The sequence below is a fragment of the Plecotus auritus genome, assembly GCF_963455305.1.
Source record: "Plecotus auritus genome assembly, chromosome: 3".
Classification (NCBI taxonomy): Eukaryota; Metazoa; Chordata; class Mammalia; order Chiroptera; family Vespertilionidae; genus Plecotus; species Plecotus auritus.
Genome location: NC_137772.1, coordinates 124,846,005 through 124,862,664, shown reverse-complemented (window position 1 = coordinate 124,862,664; position 16,660 = coordinate 124,846,005). Strand labels below are relative to the sequence as shown.

The 16,660-nt window shown below is 39.0% G+C and overlaps 1 protein-coding gene across 4 annotated transcripts in view; it reads right to left on the bottom strand.

Annotated features, from left to right (window-relative positions):
- FLT1 (fms related receptor tyrosine kinase 1) overlaps positions 1-16,660 on the bottom strand; it is a 215,233-nt gene that overhangs the window by 127,110 nt on the left and 71,463 nt on the right. For all 4 annotated transcript variants that reach the window (XR_013960060.1, XM_080658492.1, XM_080658494.1 and 1 more), the window contains 2 exons: positions 15,669-15,838; positions 15,094-15,253 (listed from right to left, as the gene is read on the bottom strand). Coding sequence is in view for 3 of the 4 variants with exons in the window: in XM_080658492.1 (XP_080514618.1) it covers positions 15,094-15,253; positions 15,669-15,838 (330 nt within the window). In the remaining variant the exon portion in view is untranslated. The remainder of the gene's footprint in view (positions 1-15,093; positions 15,254-15,668; positions 15,839-16,660) is intronic.

Sequence of the window (16,660 nt, the reverse complement as noted above, 5' to 3'; positions counted from 1 at the left end):
GAGACCTGGTGACGCCTTGGAGCACACACTGAAAATTACTTCTTGTCTGAATGGAGAGGGGGGAGTGGAGAAGACTTTTCAGGGATTGGAGGCTTCGGGTCAGCTCCTCGGACAATGGTGGAGGTGATCCAGCGTCCTGCCCACCTCTGTTTAGATAAGAGCTTTTCCGTGAGCGTCTTGGCCTGCAATGCTTCCTGCTCTCGAGGGCCCCGTGGTCCATTCACACTCAGAACAAGGCCTGTCTTCCCAGTCTCTGCTTTCCTTCCTCTCCTTGCCTGTTTGCTGCCACCAGGAGCCCCAGCGATCCCCCTACCCTGACTCCGACTCTCTCTTTTATAGAATCTGAGCCAGGACAAGGCAGCCTTTTAGTCCAAGAGGGGTGACTGGGAGTCTAAAGGGGTGGTTACTTACTTGGTTAAAACCAGATATGGGCTTCAAAGAGAACACCTATTCTGTTCATTCATTTTCCTTCTATTAATTTTATTATAAGAGACTGGTCAGCTGAGGAAGAGTGGATTGATAAACAGATGTCTTTAGGAAAATATTAGGTGTGGCTACAAATACCTTTATCTCTCTCTCTCTTTTGTTTTCCAATTGCTGCAAGTGTTTTTTTTTTTTTTATTGTTTAAAATATTACATATATTAGTGCATATATCTCCTTTTTTCCCCCATTGACCTTCCCCCAGCCTCCCCTACCCCCTGTCGCATGCCCTCATCCCACCCCTCCAGTGTCTTGTGTCCATTGGTGTGCTTATATGCATGCATACAAGTCCTTTGGTTGATCTATTTCCCTCCCTCCCCAACACTCCCCAGCCTTCCCGCTGTAATTTGACAGTCTGTTTGGTGCTTTACTGCCTCTGTATCTATCTTTTTATTCATCAGGTTATAATGTTTTTTATTTTCCATAAATGAATATACCTTTATCTCTTACATGTAAGGAGTTTTACTTAAAGTATTAACTCTATTCCGTGAAGAATATTTTAATATTGTTACATTTTTGTTATCATGAAAAGGAATTACTTATCTAGTGGTCAATACTGAAACATCCAGAAAGCCTTCAGGGGTAGGGATGTAAAGTCACAATTTACCCTAAGGACCATAGATCCTAAAGCTAGTCAGACCCAATTTCAAATCATTATTTTATAACTTTCTAGTTACATAACCCTGGATAGCAAAAGCCTACTTGTGAGAATCAGAGTCATAGAAAACTGCTCAGAAGTTTCAATCCTTGAATAGTTCCGCAATTGTTGAATCATGTCACTTTAAATAAGTTCTGTTTTGGTGTTATGCATTGGTCACCACTGAAGGGCATTATACCTGAGACACCCCCTCTCATAGAGCTGTGGCTGAGGAGTCTGTGGGACACACCCCATACATCAAGAGAGAAGTCATTTCCCTCAGCTCTCAGTTCCCTGAAAGGTTGTACTTCTTGTACTTCTCTTGGTTTGTTTTTAACTCATGGGTCGCTTACGCTTGCAAATGTCTATTTTATTTCTCTTTCTCGCTAGACAACTAGAAAGTAAAGCTTGTGGGCCATATCTCCATTTTAGTTTAACGCCATTTTCTCCTTTCATCCAGGTTTGCTCAATTATTTATTGTACTTTTTGTGAATCATCTTGAATTCTTTGGAAATGGATGTGCTCTTAACACAGCCAACTCAAAAGATGCTACCACATGTTACCACGCCTTACTGATTCTACTATGAGTTAAAAAGAAACAGAAGGGAAATAACTTAAGATCCTTTTGCATCAGCAAACATGAAGTTGAAACTAAATGAGTTAACTTGTGCAACATACTTAGCACAGTGCCTGGCACACAGCAGACAGATGATAAGTGTTAGCTATGATTTTATTATCTGACTAGATAAGAGCTGTTTAGGAGCAGGGGCTCTGTCTTACTCATCTTTATAACCTTAGGGTCTAGCCAACCACCGGTGAGCAGTAAAAGAGCACACGTCTCTGGCTCGTGTGACTGCCGGTGAAGAATGAGTCCTGATAATGGCCTGACTGATGTGAACTCAACCTCATGTCAGGTAGCAACCCTGCCATCCATCACTTACCTAAACGTGCTGAAAAAGGGGCACTACTGACCCTCAAATGACCTCACACAGATCCCCTCAACTAAGCACTATGTCACCACCATCAGTGCCTATCCAGTCACAAGGAGGAGTGTTAATGAAGACAGGGGATCTGACTGGGACTGGATAAGCTCCTCACAGCAGTGTCAATATCTGACAAACTGATGTTCACAGACAATTTCTTTCCCTTTTTTTTAAAAAAAATGTTTTTATTGATATTTTAGAGAGAGAGGAAAAGAGAGAAACATCAATGTGAGAGAGAAACATCCATTGGTTGTGATCGAACTTGCAACCTGGGTATGTGCCCTGATCAGGAATTGAACCTGTGACCTTTTAGTGTAAAGGACGACACTCAACCACCTGCGCCACATAGACCAGGACGGTCATGGACAATTTCAACTTAGGCAACAATGCTGACATGTGGAGAAGCATCTTCTGATCTAATAGAATACTAACCAGCAATGGTCTTCTCCTTTCTTCAAGGGTAGGCAAAAATGTTGGCTCATAATGACTAGCATCCTGTTAGTCAAATAAATAATTTGTTCACATACATTCCATTTAAGAAATAAAATCAGCTATGACTGGTTTGGCTCAGTGGATAGAATGTCAGCCTATGGACTGAGGGGTCTCGGGTTCGATTCTGGTCAAGGGCATGTACTTTGGTTGCGGGCACATCCCCAGTGGGAGGTGCAGGAGGCAGCTGATAGATGTTTCTCCCCCATCGATGTTTCTAACTCTCTATCCCTCTCCCTTCCTCTCTGTAAAAATTCAATAAAATATATTTTTTAAAATAGAAATAAAATCATGTCCTCTAAAAGAAGCACAAGATTTAGCTCTGGCTGGGTAACTTAGTTGCTTAGAGCATCATCCCAATATGCTAAGGTTGCAGGTTCAAGCCCCAGTCAGGGCACATACAAGAATCAACCAATGAGGACATAAGTAAGTGAAACCACAAATTGATGGTTTTTTTCTCTCTCTCTCTCTAAAATTAATTTTAAAAATTTAAAAGAAGTACAAGATTTAGTTCCTTCTGTTATAAGGGAACATAAACATTTATTGAAGAGACAAGTCAAATACATGGGAAAGTATCAGAATACAATTGAGCACAAGCAAGTGAAAGTCAAGAGCCCTTATTTGTTATAGGCTGGACAAGACTTGGGTCAATGAGCTGATTAGAATTCACAAATGTGAGTAGACCCAGGATATTATAATTTCTCTGATTTCCTAAATAATCTGAAAATTCTACCATTTCTGGTCCCATCTGAATTTCTTCGGAGTAAATCAACATAGTTAGAAGACCAGTTCAGAGACACAGGCATTTCCTGGGCAAACATTATTCTAACAGCACAGCTTATTCTGTCAGATTGTCATCAGTTTTCTCAGGATACTAGTGTATGAGATGCCACTTTAGAGGGAAGTTGCTTTGTAGTCAACAACCCAAGAACAACTTAAAAACACTGAACAACTTTCAGCAAACAAACTTAGCACTTTATATAGACAGATAATATATATATAGCACATATTAAGCACTTAAAATCCAATGCACCAGCCACTGGGCTAAAGACTTCATATAATATGTTACCTCATTTAATTCCCCCAACCAATCATACAGGGTCAGTGTTCTATCTATTATACAGATCAGGAAACTCAGATCCAGACTGGTGGTTTATTTTGTGGGTCAATTGGTAGTAGGTGCCAGAGTGAGGATTCAGGCTTCAGGCTCAAGAGCCCATGTCCTTGAACTCTAGACTCGATTGCCTTTCTGCATCCTAACACTTTTAAAATTGGCTCTTGATGTCATACATAGGCTTCTCAAAACATATTTGCTTTCTGGATCATGAGATTTTCACCAAAAATGACTCATTGTAATGTCTAAGTAGTTGTTACAGAAGCAATACTTACAAAGTCAAATGAAGTGCCTGGTTGTTGATGTGCTAGACAGCCACTAAGTTACAGTCTCTGACATGTCAACCAAGACTGGTTTTCTAACAAGGAACTTGAACTCTCTGTGCCTCATCTAGAAAATGGTAATAATCACAGTACTAGCCTCATAGAAGTTCTGTATTAATTCAATGAGATAATATATATAAAGCACATATTAAGCACTTAAAATTCTGCAGATACGTGCTTACTAACTTTTAGCTATAAAAAATAAAATAAAAATAGAAATCCTAAGCCATGGAGTCTTCTACAAGCCACAGTCTTCCATTTGGCTCCACGTGTGTCTAAATACCCATTTTTATTCCCTCACCTTACTTATCTGAAGACTTTTTCATACAAGAAAGGATTTCTCAATAAGGTGGCAATAAATGATCACCGTACATACTTTTTAATGATGAGGCAGATGGAACATTAGAGGCCTAAGGAAATGGGATATTATGTACCCATATAACTTTTTTAAAAGACTGAGCGAAAATCCAAGTTCTTGGATTCCAAGGTTTTGATCTTTAGACGTAGAAGGCAGAGTTTCAGAGATACAATGCACATATTCTGCTTAAGATGTGTCACAGGAATAAGACCACCAATGAGTCTTTAAAAGCTCATCAATCTATAAGAATGACAGGGTGGGTCTATGGTAAATAGATGGCTGAGTACCTAGGCATTCTCCAGGGAAGGCGAGCTGAAATAGAATAACTGATGAACTCAACTATTTAGCCCCAATTCAAGAAATTCCATGTCAGGTCCAAATGTATCTTTCCATTTTATTTTTTCCAACCCAAATCCAATGAACCAGCCAAATTACTCTTCAAGCATGTCTTCTTCAAATCCTCACTCATTCCTATCCCCATGCCACTCTGTGATCCCCTCCCTTTTCATTTAATGTTCCAGTACTCACCCATCATCTTTAGGACCCAGATCTTACTTTCTTCAGGGTGCTTCCTCTAAACAGAAGCACTCACCATCTACAATCCACTGATACCATGTTGGTTAATTTATTCAACCAGATTATCAGCACCTCCCATGAAGACTCGGTACAGTGTTATCATGCAAATAAGAATAAAAAGGAATAATACACAGGGAATCAGAGACTTGGGTCTAGTCCTGAGCTTGCTGTTAACTAGTTGAAAGATGAGGGGTAATTGTTTATCTTTGAGCATCAGTTTCTCACCTATAAAACAAGCTATTATTAAAAAAAAAACACACCTCTAAAACTGCCTAATTCTGAGTGAATTAGTCATTCAGAGTGACTAGATCAAGGCATACTGAGGTTGATCTTTGCAGCCTCCCTCTCCTCATTTTGTTCACTCATCAATTGGAAACCCTGTGCTTTCTTTTTCATTTTCTTTTGACCTCTCCTTCTTTATCTCTTTTCCCATGCCTCTTGCCTAAACATCCACTGAGAGCTGAGTGCTTGCTGACCCCAAAATTAATCCTGAGCAACAAATGAGGAAATGGGACTTTACTGCAAAAGATCAAATACCCCTGCATGGTGAGAAGGTCACAGAGAGGGACAGTACTGTTAGGGGAAAGTGCCACAGAAGTGTTTGCCCTGCTAACCTCCTAAGGTTGGTCTTGTTCAGATTTGCTCATCCCATTGGGGTTTATACCTGCTTAACAGGTCTACTCCCATCTGTGGGTTTGGGCCCTGAACCAGCTGCAGGTCATCAATGGTTCCCAAAGAAATAGTGAAATTTGAATCAAATTCTCCCAGTTACTGAAAACTTCTTTCTCCTTTTCTCTCCCACCTTCAGTTCAACTCTAACTCAACAGGTGGATCACTGGTGATAAGAACAAACCCAATAGTTTAGGCCAGTGTGAAAGGGCGGGGAGAGACCGACACCATGTTCCCTTTGTTCCATGTCCTCCACCTCGTGGAGTCAGGTTCCCACCCTAGAACCTCTCCAAGAGCCCAACCCACACTTTTGAATTAGCCAATAGAAATGCAAGAGGAAAGTAAGCCGTGCCCTGCCCCCATGTGCAACCTGACCCCGACCAATCAGCGGAGGCCACACTACCTCACCCCTCCTACCTCTCCCAGGCCCCCTATAAATCAGCGCATTTGGGGACTGGGGCTCTCTCTCTCCACCTCGCAGCTGCGCCGGTGTGTGTGTGTGTGTGGGACTGAGCTCGAGCTAGCTCGATTAAAGGCTCTTTGCTTTTGCATTGGACTCGGCTCCCTGGTGGTCTTTGGGGATCACGAAATCTGGGCATAACAAGTGCTCCCCCAAACCTGTCCTTTCAAGGATTTCTGCTCCTTCATCTGGGAACTCACAGGCATAGACTTTGAGGGGTCCCATGGGACACCAATGACAAGTAACCTTCTGAAATGCCAACCTATTTGCCTTCTTTAATTCCATGATCTGAAAACACCTGAGAAATAATTTTCTGAGCTTCAGTTTCCTTTTGGGAAAATTGGGTCCATTATGTAAAATTGTTACATAGTTTAGGGATAATATATGCAAAAGGACACACACTGCTTTGACACTAGTAAGGGCTCATTGATTAAATCTATTACAGCTATTATCATTAATTGTACTCAAGGTGGTAAAACATCCTACAAGGCTTTTAGAGAAAGTATGAAGAAACAGGGTATAGTGACTTGAAGCTCATTATAAGTCACTACCTGGGCCTTAGTCTCAATCTATAACACCCTTTCCATCTTCTCAATCCACCAGGTTCTGCCTTTTCACCTAAAAGGGCAGTGAGATTACATTAAAACCACGGGCTAGAGTCCATATTTCAAGAAACAGTCTGCCAAGTCAATGGAGATAGAACTAAAATGTAGATTTTCAAGAATAGGAGCATGTTTTATAAATGATATGTCTTATTTACTTATTACCTAAAGAGGATACTAGTTTCTAGATTCAGTAATGAAAGTGCCTATTCAATTTTTAAAAATCTGTGTATAGGGCCAAGAAAAGTTAAGATGTTCTGCCAATCTTAAAGAATCTTCCAAATTGTACATCACTACCTTCTGGGATTCCTAATCTTGAGAAGCTCCATTGAATTTTGCTAAAAATATCCCTATAAAAACCACCCAGCATAGCCTTCCTATTACTCAGCCTTTTGGTTTAATTTAAACACATAATGAAATATTTGATAGTAATTAGAGGAGACAGTTAAATCATAAGAAACAATTACTCATCAAACTCATGGTATCGCTATGAAGAGTGGGGAAAATGAAAATCTCACAAAGCATAGAAAAATGGCAAAGAGGCACTTGGCAAATGAGTTCATGCTCAGTTCTCAGGACTTTGTATGAAATATTAAAAGGGCTGTTGTCTAAACACTCACACTGGGCAGCATGTACTTCCTCATCCAGTAATTACATAACAGAAAATACCAAGTTTCTCATTAGTAAGTGAACATTCACTTTTGGCTGTTAATGAAAGCCTCCTGTATAAGATGGCAAGATTTGTTGGATTGTTTGTTCAAGCTCAAAGTCCTGCTCAAGTGATCTTTGGTCAAGTGGTCTTTAATGCCCCCATTTTGATTCAAGGTTGTATGTGTGGCAAATTAAAATTCTCTGTAGCATACCTAGTTTGAGTCTGTCTACCCATATGCACACTACACAGAGTATATGTCAAGAGACACATGGATACAAATTGTATATATAGTTGAGGAGTGTAATAAAGATTAAAATATGGGGCCTGGCTGGCATTGCTCAGTGGTTGAGCATCGACCTATGAACCAGGAGGTCATGGTTCAATTCCCAGTCAGGGCACATGCCAGGGTTTCGGGCTCGATACCCAGTGGGGGGCATGCAAGGAGGCAGCTGATCAATGATTCTCTCTCATCATTGATGTTTCTATCTCTCTTTCTCCCTCTCCCTTCCTCTATGAAATCTATCTATCTATCTATCTATCTATCTATCTATCTATCTATCTATGCATATTTTAAAGATGAAAACATGGAGTATGTAACCATACTTTCAAAAGAAGAGGCTCTCGGATATTTGACCTACAGTTAGCCCCCAGGAAATGTTTACTTTTTCATGTTTAAATGATTAAAACTTTTATTTTGTAGATAGAAAGTTTAATACAGGACATAAAACTGTTTCAGTATAAAAATAACAGCCATTCATGCTGGCAATCAATTAAATTTGGGTCCTTGAGTACATTTCTAATTAAGTACCATTAACAATTGCTGTCTTCATCCTGTTAATTTTACATACCCCACTGATGCACAAAACTGTGTTTCTTCCAAATGATCTACCCTCAACACATCACTAATGACTCAGGCCTTGCTGTCTTTGACAATTTGCTGATGTAAACAATAGAGAAATGCAATTAGGCGAGCCCATCTCAGAGTTTCTAGATGCCTCTGCCCTCTCTTATTTTGTAGGCCACCCCTCCAATACATCCCCCAACACCCTAGCAAACCACACTTAGTTCTGGAGTGGTCAGCTTTCTCTAGACTCCTTATAGGACTCTACTGTTAGGGCAGATGAAGAGTGTTTTAGAAAGGGGACATCCAAATTGTGTGGCAGGGAATATAATATCCTGTTAACGTAGGTCCAGGTCTGGCCTAAGTTAGAGTTTTGGAAGCAGTTCCTTGAGATTCCATGGGTGTCTGTTAGGGTTTTCTTAGAAAATCCACCATTTTAGCTAAGAAATTGAAGAAATAATACTCTACTCCCTCTCCATATCCTTTGAATGAGAATCCCATGATATTTTCCACATTCTGAAGGGGTTCCTTGGCAAAAGACCAAATAAAGCAAGAAAAATGTGGGACTAACCAGGAGAGAATGATTATGTCTTCTTTTGTGTGGTACAGGGAGGCCAGGTTGGCACTGAAAAAAATATAGGTTGACATGAACAGCTGAGGAGCTGCTCAGTTTCTTTCCTTGATGGGTAATTATTGACATAACTACAGAGTAAGTTCTGTACCACAGAATACAGACTTGCATGTAAGGTTCCTCTTACAACTATTTTACTTTCACAAATTGATTTTTTTCCCATTAATTTTGCACTGATCCTCAGAGTTAATCCTCAGGTCAAATTGCTTTATAATTTATAAGAAGCAGAAGGAAACTATCAGTGTGCAACAAGCAGGAAATTATTTCAAGCTATTTTGAAAGAAGAAAATATAATTTGAAGTGATTTTCTCATTCCAATCATTAATAGCTATCTATATATATAAAAGCCTAAGTGACTCATACGACTGAATGACTGGAATGACCGGATGACCAGTGGTAGCTATGATGTACACTGACCCAGGCCTTGCTGCTAGGGCCCTGACAGCCCCAAATCTGGTTTACCTGCATCCTGGACCCAGACAGGAGAGAGGAGGGAGCCTGATTCCTTGTGGAATCGGCCGTGCCTTAGCTTGCTGCTGGGGCCAACCTCCCATGATCCCTCCCCCAAGTTCCCCTCCCCCAAAGGGCCCCGATAGTGGGGGGGGGGTGGCTGGTCAACCTCCCGCGGTCCATTCTCCCAGTAGGCTGGCCTCCCCAATAGGCCCCGATCACTGAGGTAACCCACCCATACACAAATTCATGCACCGGGCCTCTAGTGTATTTTAAGAAAGGGGAAGCATGGTGGTTACACTTACAGAAAGGGAAATTGAAGCACAGACTAAGTAACCAGCCAGGGGCACCCAGAAGTCAGGGCCTGTGCCAAAAATAGAACCCATTTTCTTGATTCCCAGGTCTCTGACCCTGAGACTGTGGTGTAGATATTATGCAGGGATATACATAGATAGAATAAGTAATCACTAAACATGTTTCATCTTATATGATTAAAACATAAATGTTGAAGACAAATTGTGTATATCTTTATGTTTTGCACATGGTTGGTGACCAATAAATATCTGTGTAATAAGCAGATGGTTGACAGTGTATTTACCTTGAGTACCAATAATTTGAAAAACACATGTATAAGAAGTGAGCAGTGTTAACACACAGAAGGACCAGAAGTTTCTTGCTACCTATTTTTACTGATCATCATAGATGAAGAAAATGAGATTTTCACAAAGAACCCAATGTACCTATCATTTTTTTCCATTAAAGGACAGCAACACGTATGTGTTGCAATGCTATTTATTATCATCTATCTTGAAATTATCATTTGTGTTCATTAGATGGAGGGAGAGAATTAAAGTGGCCTATGATCTAAAGAATGTGTGCTCTAAAAACAAAACATAAAAAAAAGAAACAAAATGTAATGATGAAAGGCTGCAGGCCTTAAACCTCCCTATGTAAAAGACCCAACGAGCATCAATATTTTAAAAGCAAGCCTTAGTTTTAAAAAGACAGCCAGGTAGATGGGGAGGTGATCACATTCCTGGAGACTCCCAGGAAGAGCGGCCCAGCAGAAGCTGACTCACCACCCTCCTGCTTGCGGGCATGGCCGACTTGTCTTGCAGACAGCTGTCCGTCACTACTGGAGGGGCTTCTTGGCTTTTATGTGCATGTGAATAAAAGCAGTCTTTCAACATCTTAGATTCTTCCTGAGAAAATGTGCAGTTCAAATCTGGAGTTAATATACCAAGACTATCTTTCCCCCATTCCCTCCTGGGCTCCTCAAATCCATCTTTTCTGTTCCCCAATGAATGGCTCTTCCCTCCAGTCCAGCACAGTTACCGTTCCTGTAGAGACCGATCTCCTTGCAGTGGGCAACCTTATCCAAACAGTATTTCCTGAGTCGGTACTAGCACCGTGGCAAAGCTCACCAAGGACTACAAGATCAAGACGAGTTCATTGCATGCATAGTTTCGCAGTCTTACTTAGTTCAAAAGCCAGCGGGAGGTAAGGTTCTAGAACTCTAATGGGAACTCCCAGGGAGGAGTCAGCTCTCCTTTGTCCCACCCCAGCCTTAGCCAACCCACAGGTCAAAACCACTTCCTCCCATGACGGGAAACAAGCAAAGGGGACAGGTCACACAAACCGGAAGAGGGACTTCATCCCCTCATTACACACTTTTATTTGTTCTTACTTATACTTTTACGTAACATCTATATTTCCTTCCTTTTTCTTCTTCTGAAAAGTCATGTTATATTTTCCTCAATTCTACAACCCAGACCCACTGAATTTCTATTTCTAGAGCACAACAAAATTACATTTTACTTTCCACAGTTTGTGTTCACTTCTCAGAGATGTTAGGCAAAAATTCTTACTGTTGTGAAATTAGCCCTACAATTCTTTCAAAGTTTCTTACAAGTTTTGGGGTCTTATTTAACCCCAGATGCTAGCAGTAATTACAACCTTGCATTTATTTGGCTCTCTTTACCTTTCTCAAATGCAGGGTGTCTCAAAAAAATGTATACACACTTTGAATAATTATAAAGGCAGTGTTTATTAAAATATGTTTCATTTTCAAAACTGAGCTATCAGCTATTAAGTGCTTTGGGATACCATGTATATTACTTCATTTGACCCTCATGTTCTCCCTATTAAGTGTGTATAATTATCTTTATTTTATATGAACAGAAGCTGTAAACTACAACATGTGAAAGGTACTACTGGGTTCATGTACATGCTGACCTGGAGCAAATTTAGGGATGTCTACTTAAAGTCTCTGCCGGTTGCTGAGGATGAGAAAAATCCAAAATTCCACTTCATTCAGTGTTAATAACTTATATTCATGTTATTAAAAACTCAAAAGAAATATTTTAGTTCTACTACTTTACCACCCAAATATGCAGAGAGTAACAGGGAGAAAGATTCTGCTGTATTCTTCTCAGCTCATCAGGTATGAGTTTAAAAGTAACCACTCTTTCCTCCTCTCTTTTATTCTTCATGTTTTATAAAAACAAATTCTAGGTGAATCCCAAACCACAATGTCATTCAGTTAACACATAGCTCAGCAGTTTACCACATTTGCTTTTTAAAAAGGAGGACATTTATGTTAAATTATTTATGGTTTTTAAGATCCATAAGGATGAACTTGTTGAGCAATAGTTCGGATAGCTTTAAAATATTTTTATATATTTATTGGACTTCAGAAAACTATACAATTTGAGTTAAGTGTGAGCTTTAACTTAGATGTATTAACCAGCTGGCCCGATTAAATACATTAACCAGATGGCCATATTAACTTAGATCCATTACCTAATTAATAATTTTGAGCTATTTAAACACATTCTAACCTCAAAACCAAACTATGTGTTGGTTGTGTCCATATATAAATATGTAATTTAATTAGCCTAAAATTTAAATGCCAAGAATTATTCTACATATTCAATAATAATGTGTATATGGTAAGTCCTCACTTAATTTCGATAGGTTCTTGGAAACTGACTTTAAACAAAATGACATGTAATGTGAAACCAATTTTACCCTAGGCTAATTTATATAGACAAGAGCTAAGTTCCTATGGCATATGTCTGGTTACAAAAAACATGACCAAACTTCTAAATAAAGACCTTAAACACTTCTAATAATTAGACATTGAAATCAGTATGAGCTCTACATACATTTAAGAAAAACAAGTAAGACAATGGTTTCCCAACATATTGATTCCTCTTCCGGTAGCTCAGGGCCCTAGGTGGGAACACTCTGGACAGGATGCCCTTCCCTCACAGGGCCACTCACACCCACACTCACACTCACTCAGGCTGGCACAACGGAGACACGCCAGTTCACCGCACGTGCACATATTTGGGAGGTGGGAGGAAACTGGGGGACCCAGAGAAAACCCACAAAACATGGGGCAAATGGGAAACTCCACAGACAGTGGCCCTGGCTGCAAACGATTTTTGTTCCCTCATCAATGTTATAATGAAAGATTGAACGAAACCACTATTTGAGGATCTGCTATACATTAATCACCAAATCTCTTTTGATGATCACCCACAGATACCCCTATGAAAATATGTTACTATGTAACTCAAAATAAATACATTTTTAAAATTTATGCAATAGAATATACCTTATTCAAATGTTACTAAAATTCCTGTCTACAATGGAATCTAAGTGTTAATATAAGTATATAAAATATAGTAAAGACATCTTTTAAAAATTTTAGTGATTAAAAAAGGCTTCATTGATCTGTCAATTTTAGCATTTCTCTCTCTGATAGGATGAAATAGAGTGATTGATTCTATTTGTTTGCTATGCAACAAGGTCCCATATATCTTTCTGAAATGCTTCCAAGTTAAATGTACTACTTATCCACCAAGCACCACATCTGGGCCTGACACAAGTAAGCTACTCAATCAGTCTATTGACTAAAAAAAATGAGAACTTTTTATGAATGTGCACATTTTCAACAGATAATTTCAAGCAACAACAATTTTTTTTAAATGAGGCATCATTGAAACAGTTAAAGCTCACAGTTCTGATGTGCCTTGTGACTTATAAAAAAGAGAATGCCTTTAACAAAGAATAAATCAAATGGCAAACAAGCATTTATTGAAGCTTTGAGGCACTGCTCTGACTCTTGAGAGAATTCCAAGAGGAATAAGACATTTTTTTGGGGCCTTGGCAACATAACTCTGTGACATGGGATAAGGATTCCCATATATCACAAAGAAATTGGAAAAAGAGAGCTAATGTTTACAAAGTTTTACTTCAGCTGACATCATTGCCCAAACTATATTTTATTAGCATTATTCAAACCTAATTTTATAATATTTTTTTTCTAATATGGCTACTAGTTCTAATCCTAAATTGAAATTTTAGATTTTTCTATTATCAAGACAAAATAAAAAATATTGATATAAGGCTATGTTATTCCATAAAAATTTAGCTCTAAACTTTTATCCAAATCTAATAGCTTAAATTATTTCATTTTTTATTTACATTTTAGCATAAATATAAAAAGATGTGTCCATAAATACGGATGCCTACCCCCAAATTAGCAAAATAATGTGAAATCTCAGTATACTATTATCTCATTTTCTTTTGGATTGAATATCCACAATGGTTAAACAGGTATTCGAGATTTGTAAGTTCTCCATATTTCAGATGAGAAAGTAGACATATATGAAAACAGCTACTTCTCAGGAATTCCATAACTCACCAGTGACTTTCAAGATCAAAATAATATGCCTTGAACAAAAGATCAAAACACAAAATAAAGAAGAGCTGAAATTGTAGGAAGAATCTGGAAAACCAAAGAGCCACTTCTATCTGCTTATGGTAGAGTTATGTCTTGTTTACTTTTTATCAAGCTAAATTTTCTAATAGCAATTCTCTCAAACATTCTGCAAGTGGAATTAAAAACAATAAAGGAAATATTTGGCATAATGACAATTATTGGGCGATCTCAATAATATCTTAGTGTTTTTCCTATCAATTCTATACCTGTTCATCAAATTAGCCCCATGAACTATCATTTGTACCGTTCCCCTAAACCAAACAGAAATGGAAAAAAAGCAGACAGGACTCAGTCACACACAGTGTCAAGGGAACGCTGCACAGTTAACCGAGGCTGGGGATGTACTCATTCAGCAAATATGCTTTGGTATCTACTGTGTGCCAAGCTCTAAGATACAGAGGTGCTTTCCATCAGTTCAGAGCTTGTGGAGCTGACAAATGTGTGCACATGGTGACGTGACAGTGGTGTACACAAAGTGCCATTATGATGGGGAGGGAGAGAGGAGTCAGAATGAGGTAGTCAGGAGGCTTCACAGAGAAGGTGACATAAGAGCTGAGCCTTGGAGGATAAAGGAGGACTTCTCAGGAAATAGAAAATGGGTAGAAGCGCCTTTCAGACAGATGGAAAAGTATGAGCAAAGCCTATGAACCGTAGTGATGATAGGCGTTGGGAAGATCTCATGTGATAGCCAATGCTTAGAAGATGAGAATGGGGAAGATCAGTGGTGGAGCCAAAGTCTGGGGTCCTCCACTAGAAAACAAGAGATTGGCGTTCTAACCTGAATTCTAAATAATGGCTCACAGGATGACCTTAATTCTGTCCCTGTGCTCCTGAAACTATAAACCAGAGAGAAAAATTAGAAATGGGTAAGGAAAAAGAATAGATATTGCCTACATCTTCCCGAGGCAAGCAAAGTCTTTGTCCCCAATATATTGCACATCCCGTCTGCAAACTCCCATCAGTGTTCATTAAAGAATCTTGAGTCCAAGTGACCAAAAGTATGTAAAAGGTATTCAAGAAACGATCTGTCCCTACCTTGCTTTTGAATGATTATGGTTACAGGGATGCCAGAGCCACTTGATTGTAGGTTGAGGAATACCGTAAATGGTACAGGTCAGGATTTGTCTGCTGCCAAGTGGGTAGAGAATTGGTTCTGGAAATGATGACACAGCCTTTTCATAAATCTGGGGTTTCACTGGAAAGGAGAAGAACAGGACAGAAGTCAAGAGCTGTTCTATTGCCTTGTTCCTGGGCCACAACCAGAAGGACCACGTTGTCACTGGTTTTGATGTTAGGAATTCAAAACATGAGCAAAAAACAAAGAAACCCTCATATTTGTCATTATAATGCAAATTTTTTTAAAGCAGAAATGTTTTGAGAACATTAAAAAATCAATCCCATGGTAGGTATGATTATGATGGTAATAAGCCATATTACTATAGAAGTTAACAAGTATATATGAAATAGCTATTATGGGAGTGTAGGTGGTTTTTAAAATAATTATTTAAAATTTTGTTTTCTTTTATGTTGTTATACTGACTTTTCATTTACAAATTTTCATTAATTTTACTCCTACCAAAATCAGGAGAAAGTCTGAACAGTAAACTTACCGTTTACGATGAGAGTGGCTGTGAGGTTTTTAACCATGTTTGACTGGTTTATGCTCAGCAAGATTGTGTAATTCCCTGTGTCTTCAGCAGCTACATCTTTAATAATTAACGAATAGCCATGAACAAAATAGCGAGCAGATTTCTCCGTTACAGGTAACCCATCTTTTAGCCTGTGGTTAAACAGATGATCAATAAGTCTGCATGATCACACTGCCATTTACATTTGTGAACTCAAATTTATGCATTTCAAGCCTTTGATCCTCAGCATTCATTTAAAAAATCTTAGATACTAACTTTTCAGTAAAGCCGGGTATAACTTTTATTCTTAATTATTTTTTTAAGATTTTTAATTGATTTTTAGAGAGAGAGAAAGGGAGAGAGAAAAAAATTGATATGAGAACAAAAATATTGATTGGCTGCCTTCTGCACTCCCCCACTGAGAATCTAGCTCAAAACCCTGGGCATGTGCCCTGACCGGGAATCTAACGCAACCTTTTGGTGCCCAGGACGACTCCCAACCAACTGAGCCAGAGCCAGGTATAATTTTTAGTCTGGGAAACACTTCATATTTATTGGCAAAGAGAAATAAGTGAGCTGAGGGAGACAGAGAAATGATGGTTCAATGTACCCATACGAGCTCTGGTCACCATTGTGACTTAAGTAGTAACCCAGAAGCACCGGGCGATTCCCTCCAAGATATTTTCCATGAGGCTCCACCAGCAATACAAGGGCCATTGTAAGTCAGATCAACTAGATCACTTCTCCAGATAAAAATAAAAATAGACTTTCCTATTGTGATCTCATGTGGAGTTCTTATTAGCTATATAAATGGTCACAGCAGTTGTCCCTTTCAAAAACTATAGTGAAATCAAGATTATCAAGATTTTCCCCCTGAAGAATAGGTAAGGCACAAAACTCACAAACAAAAGGTATAAACTTTTTAAAAAGTTTAACTTTAAATATAGCATTGATGCCTCGATGTCATGCAGCTT